The sequence below is a fragment of the Falco rusticolus genome, chromosome 17 (genome assembly GCF_015220075.1).
Source record: "Falco rusticolus isolate bFalRus1 chromosome 17, bFalRus1.pri, whole genome shotgun sequence".
NCBI lineage: Eukaryota > Metazoa > Chordata > Aves > Falconiformes > Falconidae > Falco > Falco rusticolus.
Genome location: NC_051203.1, coordinates 2,077,329 through 2,096,496, shown reverse-complemented (window position 1 = coordinate 2,096,496; position 19,168 = coordinate 2,077,329). Strand labels below are relative to the sequence as shown.

Genomic DNA, 19,168 nt, shown 5'->3' with positions numbered 1-19,168 from the left:
GGACCTACAGGCACCCCCCTCCTCAAGGGGGTACAGGGACACCCCCCAGAAAGGGGGTGCAGGGCCCTCCCCATTAGAGGATGCAAGGACCCTCCCCCCCCCAAAGGATAGAGGGGTGTCCCATCCCAGCTGGGAGACGCAGGGTCTTGGCTGGCTGGAGGGGGGTGTCCCCATCCCCCCCAGGCTTTCCTGCCCCCCAAGTCACTGTCGGGGGGGGAAAACGGATTAAGGAAGGGGCGACTCAGCCCCTCGGGGTGCCCAACCTCGGAGCCACGCTGGGGTGATGCTGCCCTGGTCCCCAGGCAGTGCCCGACCCCGGCCCGGCCGCAGGCTGCCCCTGGCCCCTCCTGCAGGATTTTCTCCCGGGGGGTCTGCTCCGCCGACGGGACCCCCCCGGCACCCCGGCTTCGTTTTGGGAAGGATCTGCTGGTCCGAATCCTGCAGGCTGCGGGGCAGGGATGAAGAGCAGGAACAAGCCCGTGCATGTCCCGCAGGAACCCGCGAGGAGGATCTGGAGGGATCTGGGGCTTAACTGGGAAACATCCCAGTCCACAGGCAGGAAAGGTCTGAACCCAGGGCAGCCTCTGCCGGGGGTCAGTGCAAGGCCGGAGGGCACCTGCCCGCGCGCCTGGTCGGTGGGTCCAGTCCTGCCCCACGGCCGAGAGCTGATGCCCTCGGAGCCAGCTGCCCCGCGACGGGGGGGCCACATTCGGCAGCACCCTCCCGGCACGGCACGAGCTGCCCAGGCCCCGCGGGCATCACGACTCGTGCAGCGATGCTGCGGGGCCTCTGGTGGGGCGCAGCAAGGTGGGGCGCAGCAAGGTGACACGGTCCCAAGTGACCAAGGGTGGGTTGAAGCAGCCCCATGGGAGTGCCAGGCACCCTCCAAGGCCCCTGCGGCCGGCGGGTGCTGGGGTGCTCAGCAGGACCCTGGGTGTGCAAAGCACCCACGTTTCCCTGCTGGACCAGCAGCTTCCCGCGGCCCGAGCGGCTGGGGAAGGTGTCTGGGCGTGTTTGGCCGCAGGCTGCCGCGCCGCGGGGGTGTCTGCCATCGCCGGTCCCCCCCTGCAGCGCTGCCGCCTCTGGATGGGCACGCTGGGATGGGGAGGGAAGGTGAAGGACGGGGAATGTGAAAGCATCCGGAATGACTATCACACGCTGCAGAGATCTAGCCTGGAAAGCTGGGATCCATCCTGCCTTTCCACCTGCCAGACGCAGGGAAGGAGGGGGCGAGCAGCAGCCGCCTTCCCTCGCAGGGAGCGGGTCCCTGGTCTTCCCATCTGGGAACTGGTTTTGCTCCTGGTTGCAAAGAGCCGCCTTTCGAGCTGCACTGCGGCGGGCTGCCTGCGTCGCTGTGCAGTAGCGGATCGTTTCCTCGCCAACCTCCAGCTCTGCTCCAGCTGCAGCTCCTTGGCACGCTTCTGCTGGACGCGAGGAAGATGTCCCGAAGGGAAGTTGGACACCGGCCCAACTGCAGCACCATGAGCATCCTCCCCGCACCGGCTGCGCCAGGGCTCTGAGGCGAAGCAGCATTTACCAAGAGGATACTCACTGCTTAAACGAACTCTGCTTTTTGTAAAATCCACAAAAGGCAACGGGACCGTCGGAACCGGCAGCTTTTGAAATTGGTGCCCAAAGTGGTGGAGACAGGAGCGGCCTCGCTTGTGCAGCCGGCGGCGAACTCCAGCCACCGCGGATGCAGGAGCGAGGGATGAAAACAGCACCGTGAGGCGGGATAACCAACGGCTGCGAGCATCCCACTTACATGGGGGATGTATCCCAGGGCAAAACCAGCCAGAAAATAAATCAGACCTAAGTTATCCCTTAGGAAAAGAACTCTGTAACTCTCTCTGTGATTTGTTTTGGTGGGGTGGGGGTCCACTCCCTGCGCCCCGGGATAGGGGGGGGCAGGTTTCTGGCTGTTGCAAACTCCGCTGTCACTCCCCCTCCTCGTGCCCCCACACCAGGAGCTGGGAGCGCTGGCACTGGGGGTTACTGGAAATGGGAAGCGGGGAGAGGAACAGCGGCGGGGTCTGGGTCAGAGAGTCCGTGGTGAAGCCTGAAGTGGCATCACCAGAAAAAAAAAGTGGCGGGGGGCGGGGAAAAGTGTGATTAATACAAAAGGCAGTACAGGAACTTAAAAAAAAAAATCTCAAAGGTGACTCATGATGTTCAGCCCCAGCAACACGTAGGAGGAGGTCAGAGGCGCAGGGCTGGGGACGAGCAGGGACAAGGGTGGGGGGGTGTCTCCTTCTCACCATTTTTAGCCACCGAGTGGGAGCTGTCACCTCTCCCGCGCCAGGCTCGCCCTCCCCGAGGGGTGTCCCAACCCCCACCCGGCAGGGGTGTGATCGCTGGGGAATCCATCCTTACAACTTGCCTGAAAATCCCATCCTAACGCCTGGAAGCAAATGGAATCACATTAAATAACCGCAGATTTCACAAACGCCAACATAACCTTCTCCCCAGCACCGACAGAAGCCGGGGTGGCTGCCCTGGCCGGGGATCCCTTGGGAAAGTTTCTTTCCCAGCGGATCTCCCCAGGTGGGTCCTGCCGGGAGGGGAAACGGCTGCAAAGACATTATTCATGGCAGGCAAAGTCGGTGCGTGACTCAGCCCGTCCGCAGCACCGGCACAACCAGGGTTTCATCACGGGAGCGTGCCCAGGCACATCGCCTCCACCGCTGAGCATCGTCCTCACTGGGGACCCGGGGCGCAGCACCCCCAAAGCCCCGGGGAGCTGGGGGGGAGCTCTGGCACGCGGCGGGGGAACAGTTTGGGTCGGGTGATGGAAGTCTGGAGGCCCCAGGCTTGGATGAGGTGGAGGATGGGGAGCCACAGCCGGCAGCCCTGAGCCCCAGGAGACGAGCCAAACGGCGTGCCCAGGAAGGATCTCAGCAGGCCGAGGGCCAGCGACTGGTTTAAATGCACACAAATACCTACACATAAAGATTTGATAAAGGCAGAATAACCACCATCAGTAATATGTAAGCACGTGGTCAACCTGGAAACATTTTCCCAGACCAAAGCCTGCCAGCGCCGATGGCAGAAATGAAGAGATGCGCGCGGTTCCTCACCCAGCCCTCCCCAGCAGCGGGATGTGGAGACCTGGCGGTCCAAGCTGTATGGGAAGTGGTATTTTTGGGGGGGAAATTCATATTCCTTTAGATCAACCAGCGTAGGGGGAAGAAACAGAAAAGGGCTGGGCGGATGAGCATCCATCCTGTTGGGATGCAGTCGGCAGTGACAGAGCAGGGCACGCGCTGTTGTTTTTCCAGGTGGGATAATTGTAAACTCTGCAAAAAACTGAATTTCTGCCCAGGGAAACAACCCAAGAATGAAGGAACTGGTCTAGGACACACCCCACCCCACCCCGGCGCAGAGAGCGGGGCTGAGCACATGGGCTTTGAGGTCCAGTCCTGCCAAACGCATCATCCAACACCCCAAAGGTGTGACCAGGGCTGTCGCCCACCTCTACGGATGGCGGGGGGTGACTCTCCCTCTTGGAACAGCTTTTACTCGCACGAACACCCCGGGCAGGTGTGAAATCCCTCGGCTCGGGACAGCAGATTGACAGGCACTCGCTGTAGGTGTAAGCGGCTCTGCTGGGGACAAAGCCCCGCAACAAAGCCCTGCGTGTTCAGGCAGTAAAAAACCCTCTTCAGCAAGATTCAAATCTCCAAGATTTTTTTTATTATCTCCACTAACAAGCTTTTTTCTTTTAAGTGGGAAACGTGAAGGCTCTTAATGAAACACTCACGCTCCAGCAAAAGTCTAAATGAACCCAGTGTTCAGCTGAATGGCGTTTATATCCCAGCGAAGACTGTTTTCCCATCAGCTCTTTGAAGTGCCCAATTAAGTGATTTTATACTAATAGGATTTTCCCAGGAAAGAAAGACAAGAATGACAAAACGCTGAATGCTTGATTAACTCTGCCCCTAAAAGAACTCGGATCGTGTTAATTGACTGTTTCCCTGCCATATACAGCCCTTGTTTGCTCCATTTATGAAGGCATTTTGATGAGACACCGGACCCAGCAGAGTGGAAATAGAGTCCCACCGAGCACAAATGGGGGATGCGACAGTCCCTAAAACAAGGCCCTTCCTTACTGGAAATACTCCTGGGTGCGTGAGCCAGGCTATGAATCGGTCGCTTCATTCGGCCCCTCACTCATTTTCATCCCAGATTGTTTTTAGCCCCATTCATAGTCATTAACGTAATTGCTTCACTGACTTTCCATGAGCAGCTTGGAAGCTTTGTGTGTTGGGTTTGGGGGTTTTTTTTTGTTGTTGTTGGGGTTGTTTTTTTTTTTCCACTGGCAGCAAAGGACCTCATTGTTCAGAGCCCGGCGAGGGCAGCAGGGAGTACCTGGCTTCGAACCCCGCGTTCGTTTGCCTGTTTATTTACTTGCTGCTTCACCTCATTGACTACGGCCCGAGAGCAAGGCAGGACCGAGCAGCCGGCCGGCACCCACGGAGGGGGCACGGGCACCCCGCTGGGAACCGAGGCGGGCGCTCCAGCCTTTTGGAAAGCTCCACGCAGGGAACATGGTCCATCCAGAACATCCACAGGTTTTTGGTTTTTTTTATTGCAGCCACTTCTTCCCATGCAGGGAACACGGTCCACCCAAAACATCCACAGGGTGGGTTTTTTTTTATTGCAGCCACTTCTTCCCATGCAGGGACCATGGTCCACCCAAAACGTCCACAGGGGTTTTAGGTTTTTTTTATTGCAGCCATTTCTTCCCCGCAGGCATCCCAACGAGGGCAGGGAAAGCTTGCCGTTGAGGCAGCAGCAGGCCAGCGGGATGGATTGCTCCAGCACCTTCCACGGCAGGATTCACAGCGTGGGTGGGGATAAGCAAGCGGAGCGTGGGGCAGAATTGCTCCCGTCCACGTCTGTACGGGGTCCCCAGCCCTCGGCAGCTCTTGGTGCAGCCAGGCCCACGGGAAGCCATCAATCGATCCGACTTCTTTTCTTCCCGATGGATGACACGCGTGGCACGGTGCTGCTGCGGGGAGATTTGTTGCTCCCCGAGCTGTGGCGTTGTTCAAAATCCACCAGGAGCATGATCTGGCCCTTTATAGCCGTGCGTGAGAAGGAGGTGACTGTGGAGAGCTGCTGACTAATGCTTGCTCACGATACGACCTTTAAAAATAATCCCGATTCGGTGCAGTCACAGGAGGATGGGGTGTCTGCGAGTCCCTCGGCTCCCGCTTGCGGAGGCAGCGACACCAAAGCCCAAACCTGCGGCTCCGGCAACGTGTGCTGGCCCGCTCCCCGTCCGGCACTGCCAGGCGGTGGCTCACCGTGTGTCAGCACCTCCTGGGATCTCCCCGCTCATGTCACAGGTTTTGGGAATCCTGTCACCCGGGGTGAGGGCAGGCACGGGGTCGTGATTCACTTGGCTGTGGGCGAGGAGTGGGGCAGAGAGGGCAGGGGCAGCACGGCCCCATGGCACTGGGAGCGAGGGGACGGCTCAAACGGCAGCGGCAGGAGGGCAGCACCCGGACCACGCGCCGCAGACGGCTGTCACGTGCGGTGACCGACGCTGTGCGGGGCAGAGGTAATGGGAGGGGACAGCTGTGTGTGCACAACTTCCAATAAAGCCACCGGAGAGATATGACAGCCGCCACCTTGACGCCGGGATAAGGGTCAAAAGCATTTTCATTCCTACGTGTCGGTCGTGCACAGCAGGACTTCCTGGAGCCGGGGTGAAGGAGCAGCTGTCGCCCCACACCGAACCCCGCCGGCCTTGACACCCAGCGCTGGCACAGAGCTGTGCCACACCTGCTGATGGGGACGGCCGTGGGCCACGCACCGTGGTGGAGCTCTGCCCCGCTCCCCACGACGGGGATCCGAGTCAGGGAGTTCCAGGCGCCAATATGGAAAGGAAAAACCTTTTTCTTTTGGTTTCAGCTGCCCTCACTGGTTTCCCTGCCTCGCCCAGGAGAATCCCCACTGCACCAGGGAAAGGCAGTCTGCTGCATCTTGGAGCTGCCGGCAGCAGCGCAGGAGAGGCTGGGAACAGGCTGAAAACGCCCTGTACTGCACCCGCCAGCAGCGACGCTGCCCCAGCGCCCTTCCCACCTCCCGCAGCAAGCCCGGGCTTTGCAGAAGACCAAAAGATTTATGGATGTAACCGTAATATGCCACAAAGAGCGCATATGCCACAAAGCGCGGGAGGGAGACAAAGAGGGAGGTGGCGAGATGTAAAATGTGAAAACCTCAAAATGTCTATAGGTCAAAAAATACCCCACCAGTCCCTGTCAGACTGATCCTGCGGAGGGGGAAAAAATCTGGGGAGGGTTCAGCCCCGAGTTTTGGAGCAGAACGTGTCAGCCAGGCAGCGAGAAGAACGGCTGCTGGCAGGAGTGGCGGCGTACCACACCTGGAGCCTATCGCCCTAACCTCCTCCCCAAAAGCTTGACATAACACTGCATGAAAAGCTGCTCGATCCACGTCGTGCAGCACCAGGAAGCACAGCACCCAGTCCAGCCGGCGGCCACCCTGCCGTGCCCGACCGCCTTTTAATGCGATGGCAAATAACGTCGGTATTAGTCAGAAACGAGCGACTGCAAACATTTTATAGCGAAAACGGATGGCAAGCCCTGCATGGGCAGCGGCGGGGGAAAGGCTGGGTGGAGCAGCGGGGCTTCCTCGCAGAGACGCCCCTGAATATTGTTGAATATTCATGGGCAACGCAGCCCCCGCGTGCGTGCGGCGGAGATAATGCTTGGCTCACAGCTGGCAGCAGCGATCTTCCAGCCGGCTCCAAAGCGACACCCAGGGTGACACGGAGCCCCACCCTGATACCACCGCTCCACCCTGATACCGACGGAGGGTTGTACCGGGGCGCGCGGCGGCGCCGGGCTGCATGGCGGGGGACGTCGGGCAGCGGCGCGGTGTCGCTGCGTGCTGGCGGTACATCACAAGCCGTCAGCGTGTTGGCCAGCCAAGTGTCCAAGGACAGGGCAGGATGAGTCCTGGGGTACCACGGGAAGGTTGTGGAGGAACGCCGCTGACATCAGTGGCAGATTCTAGCTGGGAAGGACATACACTTCCCTTTTCCAGCTGGGATAACCCCCCCAGAAAATCTGACAGCTAAAATTATTTTGAGGATCGAGCAGAATCACCACTTGAATCAACGTGAAGATTTGTCCAACTAGAAGTTTTGTCAGCTAATACATTATTAAATAATAGATGAATGCATCACTTGGGAACATAGCGTTCCTATTGCATAGTCTATTTTCTATTTGTCTGGATCTCATGTTTATTTTTGTCCATGACAGGATTTGCTTGAAGGGCACTAACAGAATGTAACTAATGGCAGCATCTCAGCGAAACTTCAGAAATGAAACAGAAAACCAAGACAGCGCCAGCATTTCAAGGAAGCCGGATGGCTTCTCGCGTGGGCTGGCAGGCTGGGGCGCTGCTTCAGCTTCCCCACTGCTTCACCGCACGGCTGCCAAGGGAAAACTGCCTTTACTCTGCCCGTTTGGGGCAGGCTGAGGTGTGGAATCGGAGCTCGGGAAACCGAGACCCGCCTTCGTGGCAGGTCCCGGGTCCTGTGCCAGCGCCCGGCTGTGCGGGAGCTAAGGTCGAACCAGAGCTGCTGGAATTCTGCCCTTTGGCCTTCTGTTTGCAAAAGGGGTTGATGCTCCGGGTTTTTCACTTTCTTTCTTTCCTAACTACTGCTCCATCAGCACCAGCGTCAGACAGTTCATGATGGTGACTGTAGCTCAGGTTTTGGGACAATATTTCTAGGGTACGATTTGAACACAGGTACAAGAACGCGGATTGAAAGCAGCAGAAATGGGAGAAAGTTTGGCAAACGTTCGGGTGCTTTGAGGATCTTTATGTCGGGAAACATTGCAGCATCTCATGGTGATGAGTAGAAGAAAGTAAAACTGGGAACTGAGAAGTGACGTTAACAGCAGAAGAAAAAAAGCCACAGAACTGCTGGGGCACTCGTCACTTCCAGCCAACGCTGCCGACAGGTCCCCACAGAAGCACGCAGAGATAAGAGGCATAACCTGCCCTGCCAGGCAACGCTGGCTGCTGCAGGAAGACCCAAGGGCACAGCGCAGCGACTTCAGACAAAAAGAAATGCAAAGACAGCCCAGGGAAATGCATCCATCTTCTATCACGAACCTATTTTAGTTCTCAGTGTGACTGGAGCACAGAATAGCACAGCTCCCGAAACGCATTCGTTCCGGAGGTGAACTGCAGCAGCTCCCCACGGCAGCTGAAACAGCGTCTCGTTAACTGGAACCACTGCCAGCGTTCCGTACGGCTGCAGCATCTCGCCAAGCACGACCCTGGTCAGCTGAACCTGCCTGAAGGCCGGTGAGACACATCCTACTGAAGAACGAACGAACATATCTAACCTCTCCATCTTAAGTGCAAGGCATGTTCTTAAAACGACCCTCTCTGCCATAAATAAAGAGCAGCATGTACATAAAAAGAAAAAAGCCAAACCACCCTTTTCTTCGCAAAACCACTCGCACACAATGCTCCCCCCAGGGAGAGCGTGAGGGAAGAACGAACTGCACATAGGCAGAGGGTCGTTACGTTGTTCTAACGCGCTTCTGGGATGTGCTCAGATACTGCGCCGACGGGCGGCTGAGCAGCTCCGATAGCATTAACCTCAGGATGCTTCTGCTGGGCAGAACGAGGGGCGGCTAAACCTCTCCCCAAATTAGAAACACAGCTGAAGACGTCAGCGTGAGCGCTACAAAACCCAGCCCTGAAACAATTTGGGAAGTGGCAGAGAGCAGCAGTTCCCCTGCCAGCGCCCAGGATGGGGTGCAGGCCACCCCGTGCCGCCAAGGAGCCCCTGGATGACATCGCTCTGCCCGCTCCAGGCCAGGCCACCGTGCTCCGTGGCCCCTCCTGGTTTAAGGATCTTTGGGGAAGGGTGAGGGATGTCCCAAGCCTTAGAAGGTCAACACAAACATTTCCTTGTACGTTTAATGTGAAAGAATTTTTAAACGCAAGCACTACTGGTAAAGAGCGCTCCCAGGCTGGTGGCCCTCTCACAGAAGCAAACTGGAAGCCTTAAGTCCATGAACATGTTGCTGCATTAAAAATACCACCTGCTAATTACACCCTGGGAGGAGGGCTGTGCACAGTCAGCATTCACACACTTCCCATCTTTCTCTAGAAGCTGCTCATTTTGTTCCCCATCAGAACCCCACCTGACAATCTAAAGCCAGCTGCCTGCTGCATGCAGCGGGTCCAGCCTCCTCAGGCAGCTGAGGAGCAGGATACAAAGCCAGAAACCTGGAACTGATAAATATTCCCAAGTTCCACCGACTACCTCGCACACTAATCCCACAGCGTACGCTGTCCCCAGTCAGCTTTCTGTCTGTCCTTTCCCCTCGGTAGCTGATGCTGAAGGTTACTCGTCCCAGTCCCACACCGCTCCCTCCGCACCGCGCCACTGCAAGAGGAAGCACCTGCCGGCAGAGCCACAATCCTTCTGCAAATCAAACACAGGGATTAAAAAAGGGAACGCGGCCGTGTGTGGCACATGATGTCATCGCAGCCCTTGGCTGCCTTTCCCCTAAGGCAAACATCCCGAGGGGAGCTGTCACCGTTTTGAGACCAAACCCGGCGGGGCAGCAGCAGGCCAGGAGCCCCAGCCGGCTGGTGGGGCCACCCCGACCTCTGCCGGGGAGTCGCGACAGCGCGTCGCAACAGCCACAGCTCGGCTGCATGCCGGCAAGAGGAGGGATGCGGCTTTGGCACCTTGGCAGCTCACGCTGTGCCCCGCTTGGGATGATTTAGGGCTGCTCAGCGACGGGGAGGCTGGTTACACTCGTAGCAGAGCACCAAGCACCGCTCCCCAGGGAACACCTTGACGATAGTCCAACCACAAGAACTACTGAGTAATTAACAAAATAACTAGATGCTGTACTTCGGCGGGGAAGAGGTGCCCCAGCTGCCGAGGGCAATGGATACACAACTCCCCTTCCCAGCAGCATCTCTTTCCGATACAGCTTGTCACAACCTCCTCCCCACCTGGGTACCACCAGCAAAGGAATTAAAACCACCAGCCCAACCAGCATGGCAGATTTAATCTGAACACACATCTCTGCGTTTAGCTGCAGCTCATCATCTCCTGGATACAGAACAAAGGAGCCCCTGGGCTGCCCGGGAGCTGTGGCTGCACCCCAGCCTTGCCGCAGTGTGACGGTGACACCTCCATGCAAAGCGCCAGCTCCCAGCCCCACCATTTCAAACCAGCCATAAAACCTGTGTCGTTACCAACCCCCAGCCAGGATGCGGAACACCCCAGGGTGAAGCTCTGGCTGGTTTGGGGTGGGAAGTGCTTAGGAGCTCGCCCTCAGGGGGGAAGTCAAGCCAGCATCACCAACTATGGTCACCTAGGACCAACATGTGCCACCAGCACCAGATGCCCAGCCTTCTGCCAGGGTGAGAGATGGCAACACCATGGCAGCAGCCACCCGCACTGAGAGCGGCGCCCGAGCAGTCAGCGCTGGTGTCACAGCGAGACACAGCGGTGTCCTCTCGCCCCGTACTGCAGAGCGTGTTTTATTTGAACAGTTGTGCCACGAGACCCAAGCGTGCGTTTCACAATGCCAAGGTACACAGCAGGTACTCAAGTTAAATACCGAACAACAAGTTGTAACCAAAACTTTAATCCCAAGGATCTCACAAAAGACATTTTACAAGTGACATGAAAATTCTTGTACAGTAAAGAAATGTTTAATTCTTAACTTTTACAATGTACCATTACACACAACACATCCACTCCAGCTGCAGTGCTGCTGTGTATTTGGTCTATTCGGAGGTTCTGGAATAGATGGTCTGTCAACAATCACCTACGCAAGTACTCTAAAGTACAAAATTAACTGACCCTACCACTAAAAAAAATTGTATTTCACATGATATAAAGTAGCTCTGTTCCAGGTAATGGAAGTCAGAACTAGAGCTCTGGCTAAAACTGCAGCCCAGCCATTCCCCTCGCACACCACTGGCTTGACATTCCCGACTAGCTCAGAGAACTGTACTACAAAGCATCTACATCTCCCCCTGCATGACTAGCACCGCTCACAGCCACGCTTCTGCAATGAGCATGTCTCCATCGCGTGCCTCCTCCCAAGAGCTGAATCCCAGCACAACACAGCCCAAGCACATCAACACCAGAAGCATTCTTCTATCTACGCAAGACAAACTGCTCACCATTCAGCACAAACACAAAATTATGTATAATGGTATATTGTAAAGCGATTAATATTACAAATCATATGTTCTGCTCAGAACCATATACAGATTCACATCTTTACATTTGCCACCTGTTACAAGATACAAGGAACAAAGCAAGTTCAACAGCTAAAACATCTTAAAAATGCACCTAGCTTTATGAAGTTTCAAAACAAAACAATGTTCTGTACATACTCCTCCTGTCCTCAGATCTAATGACTTCCTGTACACAGCTCCTCATACTCCTATTTCCTCTCGTTTGACCTGGAGCGACTGAAGAAGAACAGACACATTAGTACCCAGGTGCCAAGAGCAGCAGATTTTGCTTTAACACACAGCCCTCCCCCCCAGCCCAAATCAGTGATTATGTTTATGCATTTTAAAACCACTGTTCATTTAATAAATTAAATAAATTTAAATAAAGTATTTAATTTTTCAAGGTGAAGAACCTCGTAAGACACTAGAGACAGCTCCCCACCACAGCCTTCTTCAGTATCACCCCAGACACCAAATCATTTTTAGGCATTTGCTCAAAACACCGACAGGCTCATCCTACCTGCGAGACCTGGAGAAGGAACGAGAAGGCTTGTGATTCCTCTCCCGTGAGAGTGATCGCTCTCTTCTTCTGTCTCTGGAGAGGGACCTGTTCAAGATCACAATGCCAAAATGATTACAGTGTCAAAGCTAAATTGGGTTGAACAAAGCTATCGGAACAGCGTCCCTTCAGGGAGTTAAAAAGTTTTTAATTATTCATCTGGGGGAAACCCACTGAAGATCATGGCATTAGCCTTTCCTTCAGGTAAGAACAATCAGTTGAGCCATACAACACAGCTTAAGTTGTGCTGCAAACAGGCATCTATCTCTCCCTCTGCAGCTGTGTACAGCTGCTCGCTCAGACGGCGAGCAACAGTGCCTCTGCTGACACTGTGCCCACATGCGCTTATGCACCCCTGACAGTAACGCAGCACTATGCTGCAGGAACATAAAGATCGCCTCCAGACTCTGCGAGCTTCAAAAAGCCTAACACAGAACTGCGTTACAGTGCTGGGCCATTACCACCTGGCATTCTACAGCCCACGACAGCAGAATGCGCTCACTGTGTTTCTTATCTGCTTGTGGCTCCCAGCATCTGGGGGAGTGTAGCACCTTAACACAGAAGTTTTGGGAAAAACTGACAGGAACGCTGGGAAGCTGCAGAACAAAAAAACCCCCATAAGTGCTTCCATTCTTGACATCCTTCAACTGATAACCCTGGAACCTAAAATAGCTGTGTAAATATATGAACTCCAATCAAGCAATGACAGAAGCAAACCCATTACCTCCCTTTTACTGGGTTACAGCGCTTGCCCTGGAGTCTCTGAACGCATACAGCCCAAACATTCAGCTGTTCCTGTTTGTTTTTAAACCTCCTGGACAAAACGGCCCATGCAGTAATTAACAGATGCATACCTGCTGCGGCTGCGAGAAAAGCTTCTCCTTCGTGGTGATCTAGAACCAGAAAAAGAAATGTGAGGCTTTTTATCAATTCTTTTAGCATTAATGGGGTGAGGCATTTCCCAACTTGTCAAACTCACTGTTGGGCCCAGGGAACGTGCCAAGAATAACTGGCATCCATCATCCAGTAAAAGGCATGGAAAGATTAGGCAGTAAAACCAAGCTCAGTGTGAACAGCACGTTTCCAACCATGAATTCACTTTAACTAAGAATGCTTCATAGCAGAGTTGTCCAATGCAACACTTTCCATTTCAACTAAATACACTGCCCAGAACACCACACCAAAGTCCCACAAGTGGTTCCAAAAAAAAAAAATAGCACAGACCAAATGTTTTGGAACCCATGCAAGCCAAAAAGGTCCATAACACGACATAAAAGAGATACCAAGTGGAAAAAAGTGAAAATGCGCTGTGTAAATATTGATAATGCCATTAAGTGCGCTACATTAGAACTGCATATTGTGATTGTCATTTTTAATGCCATAGAGTGTGTTTAGACTATTTTCTTAAAGAATAAAAATTAAAAAATAAAAAAATAATAACCTTAGCTCGGCCCAGTTCATCCCAAAAAGTAAATGTTTTAAGTTTTGAAAACTGTTAGTAAAACCATTTAAAGGTGATAGGATTTTTCTGGCAAGGAAAAGCTAAGTTTGTTAGAGCTTTATTAAAAATTTAGTTTGGCATCTCACATGCAAATATACTGGTTTTTACGTTATTCAGTGTAAGAGCTTCCATATCACCCTTAAAAGTTTTCTCAAGCAACATATGTACGTTACCACTCAATTATGCACAGCCAGCCTTTGATTGAGAAAAGTAATTACTTATAAGCCGCTTACTCCTTATTTTAACCAGCAGTAAACTGTATAAGCAGGAAAAACTTACTAGTTTTTGGTTTCAACAAGCTAGAAATGGTGAGGTGAGGCTGCCGGACTGACTGCCAAGAAGAATTTGCTGAAAAGGTTTTGCCAGATGTTGCGTTGTATTTAGTTGGTTGGCGAAGGGGGTGTTGTGGATTTTTCCTGCTTTTTTGTTAGCCGAAGGCTGCTGCTGTAGTTGTTGTGAAGACATTTGGTAAATAAACAGCTGAGCTGATTGGCCGGGAATGTGTGGGCGGTCGAGGTGGCTGCTGCCGATTTGGTTAAGGTTGGAGAGAAGGCTGAGAGAAAACAGCATGCTCGGGAACCAAAGGGCGGTGCAACCTGACGACTGGCCATGCCTGGGTCATGTGAAACGACACCAGCCAAGCTGAATGGGGCGCGCTGGTCACATGACGCTGAAAGGGCTAGTTGACTGGCTAATGCAGACTCAGAGGGTGGTGAGAAGAGACATGATGGTGACTCTGTAACGGGTTCATTTTTATTAATAGATGGACCAAAAAGCATAAAAAAAATGAAAAACAAGCCATCAGTACAACCATCTATTAGCTAACAAATACTCCTAATGTGTTATTTTTCAACAGCAAAAGGGTAAGCTCGAAACCCTGACTCGTGAGGACTTCACTCACCTGCAACAGGTAAATTCAGTCCTGCAAAAACCACGTTGCAGACTTAAACCGCCAGACAAGCTAGTCTGGGTCCAAGAACGTGTCAGTTACCAAAAATCCTGCTCTATTTTAGAGCTCGGTTTGCAAACCTCAAGTGACAGGATCGTCACCCAATGTTCAATGTTTTAATTCCAAACTAACAGTGAAGTGTCAAGATTCTAGATGTTTAGAGCAACTGTTACTCGGTCTATTATTCAACAGCTGCCTACTTGGAAAGTATTTCAATTGCGCAAACAAAGCGGAGAAACACATCTGTATGGAAATGCTAAGCTGCCGTATGTCATGTTTTGCCATTATGGAATAAAGCAAAGGAACAGCCTAAGTTGAAGTATGGGGAAGAAAGGGAAAGTGTGACTAGAAGATGAGCAGATTTTAGGAGGAAGGAGGACAAGTCCAGGATAGAGGGCACTGACTACCAACTTGCACAGTGACCTAAGGACAAAAGCCAACATTCAACACAACTTAAGTTCACCTCGATTTTGTGGGGTTTGGGGTTTTTTGGTATTTTTTTCTTTGGGTTTTTTTTTTTTAGCATTTGCCATCTCCAAATTGTGATCAGATAGATGAATGTTATCCATCAACATGCTTTTAAAAAGCCTGCTTCTAGGATGCTACGTGGTAACAGTGCCAACAGCTCTATGAGTGTACTTTGACCTAGGGTACCTGCGACGAGGAGGAGGACTTCTTCTGCGATAGTCATCTCGAGGACGCCTGCCCCAGGATGGAGGTGGACCACGGTTCCGACTCCGTTTCTCACCATTGGAGAGCTCCACTCTGACACGACACCCACAGAGGGTTCTGTGAAAAAAGACTGACATCCATTAGCATTTCCAGGGACAAGTCTGCATGCACAAGAAGCCCTATGGACTTGAGAGAGGCAAAAGGCACAGACAAGGGCAGAACCATTGTCTATACACATCAGTCAAAATACGCAGTAGTCAGTATAAAAAAAAAGTGGATTCCAGCACAACAAACAAAAGGTTTGGCCATTTTTGAAAGCTTGCCATGCCATTAAAAGCAGGCACAGAAGGAACCAAGCAGAGTCTCCCTGATCAGTTTTGCCTCTTTATAGCAACACCATCCTGGATTTAACTCACATGCACCACGAAGTCCAAGTCATGTCTAACTTAGAGTCCAACTCTAAAATGTAAAATTAACCATCCCAACACTATTCCTGCACTATGAAGAAACATTATCCTTGTATCACTGTACAAATAAACACTGCGTAACTAATGTGCCAAGTCCTTGGTTTCGCCAGCTGAAGCCTCCCAATTCAGACTATCACTACCCACACCTCCTGATTTTTCACCAGGCAAGCCAAACACACAAGAAGCTAATTTTACCTTCCATCTAGTTCTCTTACTGCATCAGCTGCATCTCGTGGATCTTCAAATTCCACAAAGGCAAAACCAGGAGGATTTCTTGCCACCCATACACTGCGCAGAGGTCCATAGTAGCCAAAAGCTCGCTCTAATTCAGTTTTGTTGCCATTGTTTCCAAGGTTACCCACATAAACCTTGCAGTCCAGCGGACAAGAGTCACGATGCATTGCTAGGACAAAAAAAAAAAGCTCATGTACATTTAATATACAGCACGTGTTTATTCACTTACAAGGAAGTAATGCTGTTGGTTGCTTTTTCCAGAAACTGAATTTGATAGAAACATTAAGCTGCGTGGAACTGGGGGTGGGGGTGGTGGGGAAGGCGTCTAAAACCAAACCAAACAACTAGCTGTTAGATCGTAAATCACTACTTTTAGGAATTTCGTTCACTTCTAAGGCCTCCCAACTTTGCAAGGGGGTGTTTCCCTGAGGCCCCCTCCCCGGCCCCCGGGTGAGGGCGCGGGCCGGGCCGCAGGGGGAGCGCTGCGCGGGAGAAGGGCTCCATTGTTCTCGGAGCGGGATCCAGGGGAAGCTGCACACGGCGGAGGAGGAAAAGCAGCGCCATCTCCGGCGGAGGCCAGGCCGGGAGCGCTCGGGGAATCCCTCCGGAGCGCTCCGCAGCGCGGCCTGAGGAAGCGGCGCTCCCGCCGAGCGGGGGGAAGGCGCCACACCACCCCCGCGGCACCGCCCGCCCGGCCGCGCCTCGCCTCACTGGCCACGCAGGAACGGCGGCGAGCGGCCTCTCCAAGGCAATCCGCGGCCTCCCCGCTCTCTCCCCGCCCGGTTTTCCTCAGCGTAGCGGCAGCCACCGCCCGCGGCCCAGCTTTACAAAATGGCGGCTGCTCTTTGTTTGCCGCCACCGGGCACCGCCGCTTCCATCCGCCCTGCCGGGGACCGAGACCGCGGGTGCCGCCTCCTCCCCCCCAGCCCTCCGAGGTGAAGATCCTCACCGATGCTAAGAGGGAGGGCGCGCGAAGGGAGCCCGCGCTAAATTCGTAGCCGACTCGACCCTCAACGAGACTCCCGCTCCGCTTTTCCTCACTGGACAAAATGGCGGCGGGCCCCTGCCCCGCCCGCCCTTATATACGGGCAGCCTCTCACACGTGACGCAGGCGGCAGCAAATCAGGAGGGCGCTGTTCGGCTGATTGACAGCTCGCCTCATCCCGCCGCCTCCGCGCGGGCCCGAACGGTCGGCGGGCGGGCATCGCCTCAGCGGCGGGAACATGGCGGCGGGGCGTGCTGCCGGCCCGACCTGCGCCTTACGGGCTGCTGACCGACCGAGGGCTCCAGGCCCCTGGCACCGGGAAACGGCAGCGCACCCAAGGAGCCCCTTTTGCTGCCTGAAAGGAAAAGGGAGGTTTTCTTTTCTCGTGGAGCCTCTCTGAGCCGGTGGGATGCATTCAGGCTATGTTTGTTAAGCATCATCCCCTCGTTGTTAGGGTTTTACACGTCTGAAAGCTTCAGTTCACTAGTAACCATTTTCCCCCATGAGCAGGGGTTTTAAATAAACACGTTGAGCAAAGCAGTGTTAACTCAATAGTTTTTGGTGAAATTTACATCTGGGCTTGGGCCTACTGAGGCACCACAGAAGGAATTGATTATTTTTCAGCACTCGGTAGAAAACAGGGGGATTTGAACTGAGCAATTTTAGCCTCAGAGAGCACTGTCTGTGGTGTTTGCGCTTTACTAAACTCTCATTCATTTAGACAGGATATATGAGTTTTAAATAACTTGCTCCAGAAGGGTTGCCGTAAATACCAAGCCCCTGGTTCCGAGTTACCAGGCGACAGGAAAAACCCACCCAGGGCCGCCGCTACAGCAGCCTCCCCAAATAAATGTCCCTGGGCAGCCATGTCTGGAGGCTGTATTTAATCCTTTTTGACTTGTGCCAGACAAGACAAAATTACCTGTTCCAAGTATAATTAATAATACTTGCAGTGCTATTATATGCGATAAGACATTTTGAGTACAAATGAATGCACACGGATGGTGTTTTCCGAGCAGGAACTATGCAGAGCATGGGGTGCCCTCAGTCTGCTAGAATTGTACCGGCGTATAAAGAAAAAAATTATCAGAATTTAAGACAACCAGCTCATATAATTCATTAGAATCTTCCAAAATCTTTTGCAGCATCCCTCATTATTTTTAACAACTCTTTTCAGTAAAATCATCCCAAGGGTCAAAATTGGCCAAGGGACAGAAAACCAAGGATTTGGAGGTACTAGATACTCTACAGTATCTTTATCGTGTTATCTGACAGTTACCTGCTTTTAATTAAAGAAATATAACACATTGTAATCTAAATTAGCTGATGGTTAATGTCCTGAGGCAACACAAAGAAAGGAAATAATTGAAGCAGACGTGGGGCTGTTCAGCCATTTCACTTGATGATTTTTTTGGAGATGATGATCTCCCCTCCCTTCTCCGCTGGGGTTTACAACATTAACTAGACCCTGCCTCATACCACACAATGTACATTTGCAACAAGATTTAAGTTTTGCAACAATATTTAAATAAAAGAAACGAAAACACATCAAACATGAGTTAGAGAGCAACGTGGACAACCTTGTAATCTTAATAGATCTTTTAATTTCACACCAAAGTTACACCTGACATATGAAAATAATTACAGATGACAGACTTGATAACAAAGGATTTATTCAGAAGTAGGTTCTCCTCGTGCAAAGTAAACACAGTGTTCAGCACTCACCTAGGACTCACCTGTTCTGTTCAAGGAACTTCCTGCATGGGCTTAGGCCCAACACCATGCTTTGTAAATCACATAGCATAAAAAAACATGTAATCCAAATCCAATCCATTTTCAGTCTGCTTTTGGCATTATAAAGCAACTCAACGTGGCACATCACGGTGACAAAAGGCAGAGGTTAGAGGCAACTGCATCCAGCCAAAACCCCAACCTGTTTCTGCAGTCGGTTTTAGGATGCCCCAACACAGCCACACAACATTTCAGTAATTTGAAAAGTCAGCGTTTTGATTGTGCTCTGAGAGATGATACCCTGACACAGCTCTGAGCAGCACTATATATGTGTACATACACCTAGATACGAAAGCTGCGCTGTGCTATGTTACTTTCTTCCTTATTCCAGGTTTCTAAGATAGTGTTTGAAAAATCCTGCTGCGTTGCAACTCTTTTGCTTTTGCAGTAAGAGAACACCAGTTGTGCCCAATATTTATGTGATGTACAGAACTCTGACATTCATCGGCTCTTCCGTACAAGGAAGGTGAGAACACTGACCTTACAAGCAAGACCAGCTCTAAACAGGTGGGCCAAGACTGGACTCAAAAGGCACCTAATGCCGGCACGCTGTACAGCGGAGCGCAGCTATCTATTTTATAACGTGGCCAGACCGGAATCCATGGCCAGACTGACAAGGAGGAAGGTATTATATTCAAGCTGCTATCATGGCTTCTGAGATTTAAATGTCACAAAAGAAAATGAGCCTATTCCAGCCATTATGATTTGGAAGAAACCTCAGCCACGTGAGCTAAATTTCAGG

General features: G+C 52.4%; 1 protein-coding gene across 1 annotated transcript; it reads right to left on the bottom strand.

The window, feature by feature from the left end:
• Nucleotides 1–10,646: 10,646 nt before the first annotated feature.
• Nucleotides 10,647–16,723, bottom strand: SRSF3 (serine and arginine rich splicing factor 3). Its single transcript, XM_037410437.1, has 6 exons — nt 16,600–16,723; nt 15,612–15,819; nt 14,932–15,066; nt 12,682–12,720; nt 11,789–11,875; nt 10,647–11,505 (listed from the first exon to the last, which is right to left on the bottom strand). The coding sequence occupies exons 2-6, from the start codon at nt 15,815–15,817 to the stop codon at nt 11,478–11,480; spliced, it is 495 nt and encodes a 164-aa protein (XP_037266334.1). The 5' UTR covers nt 15,818–15,819; nt 16,600–16,723; the 3' UTR covers nt 10,647–11,477.
• Between the last annotated feature and the right edge of the window lie 2,445 nt (nt 16,724–19,168).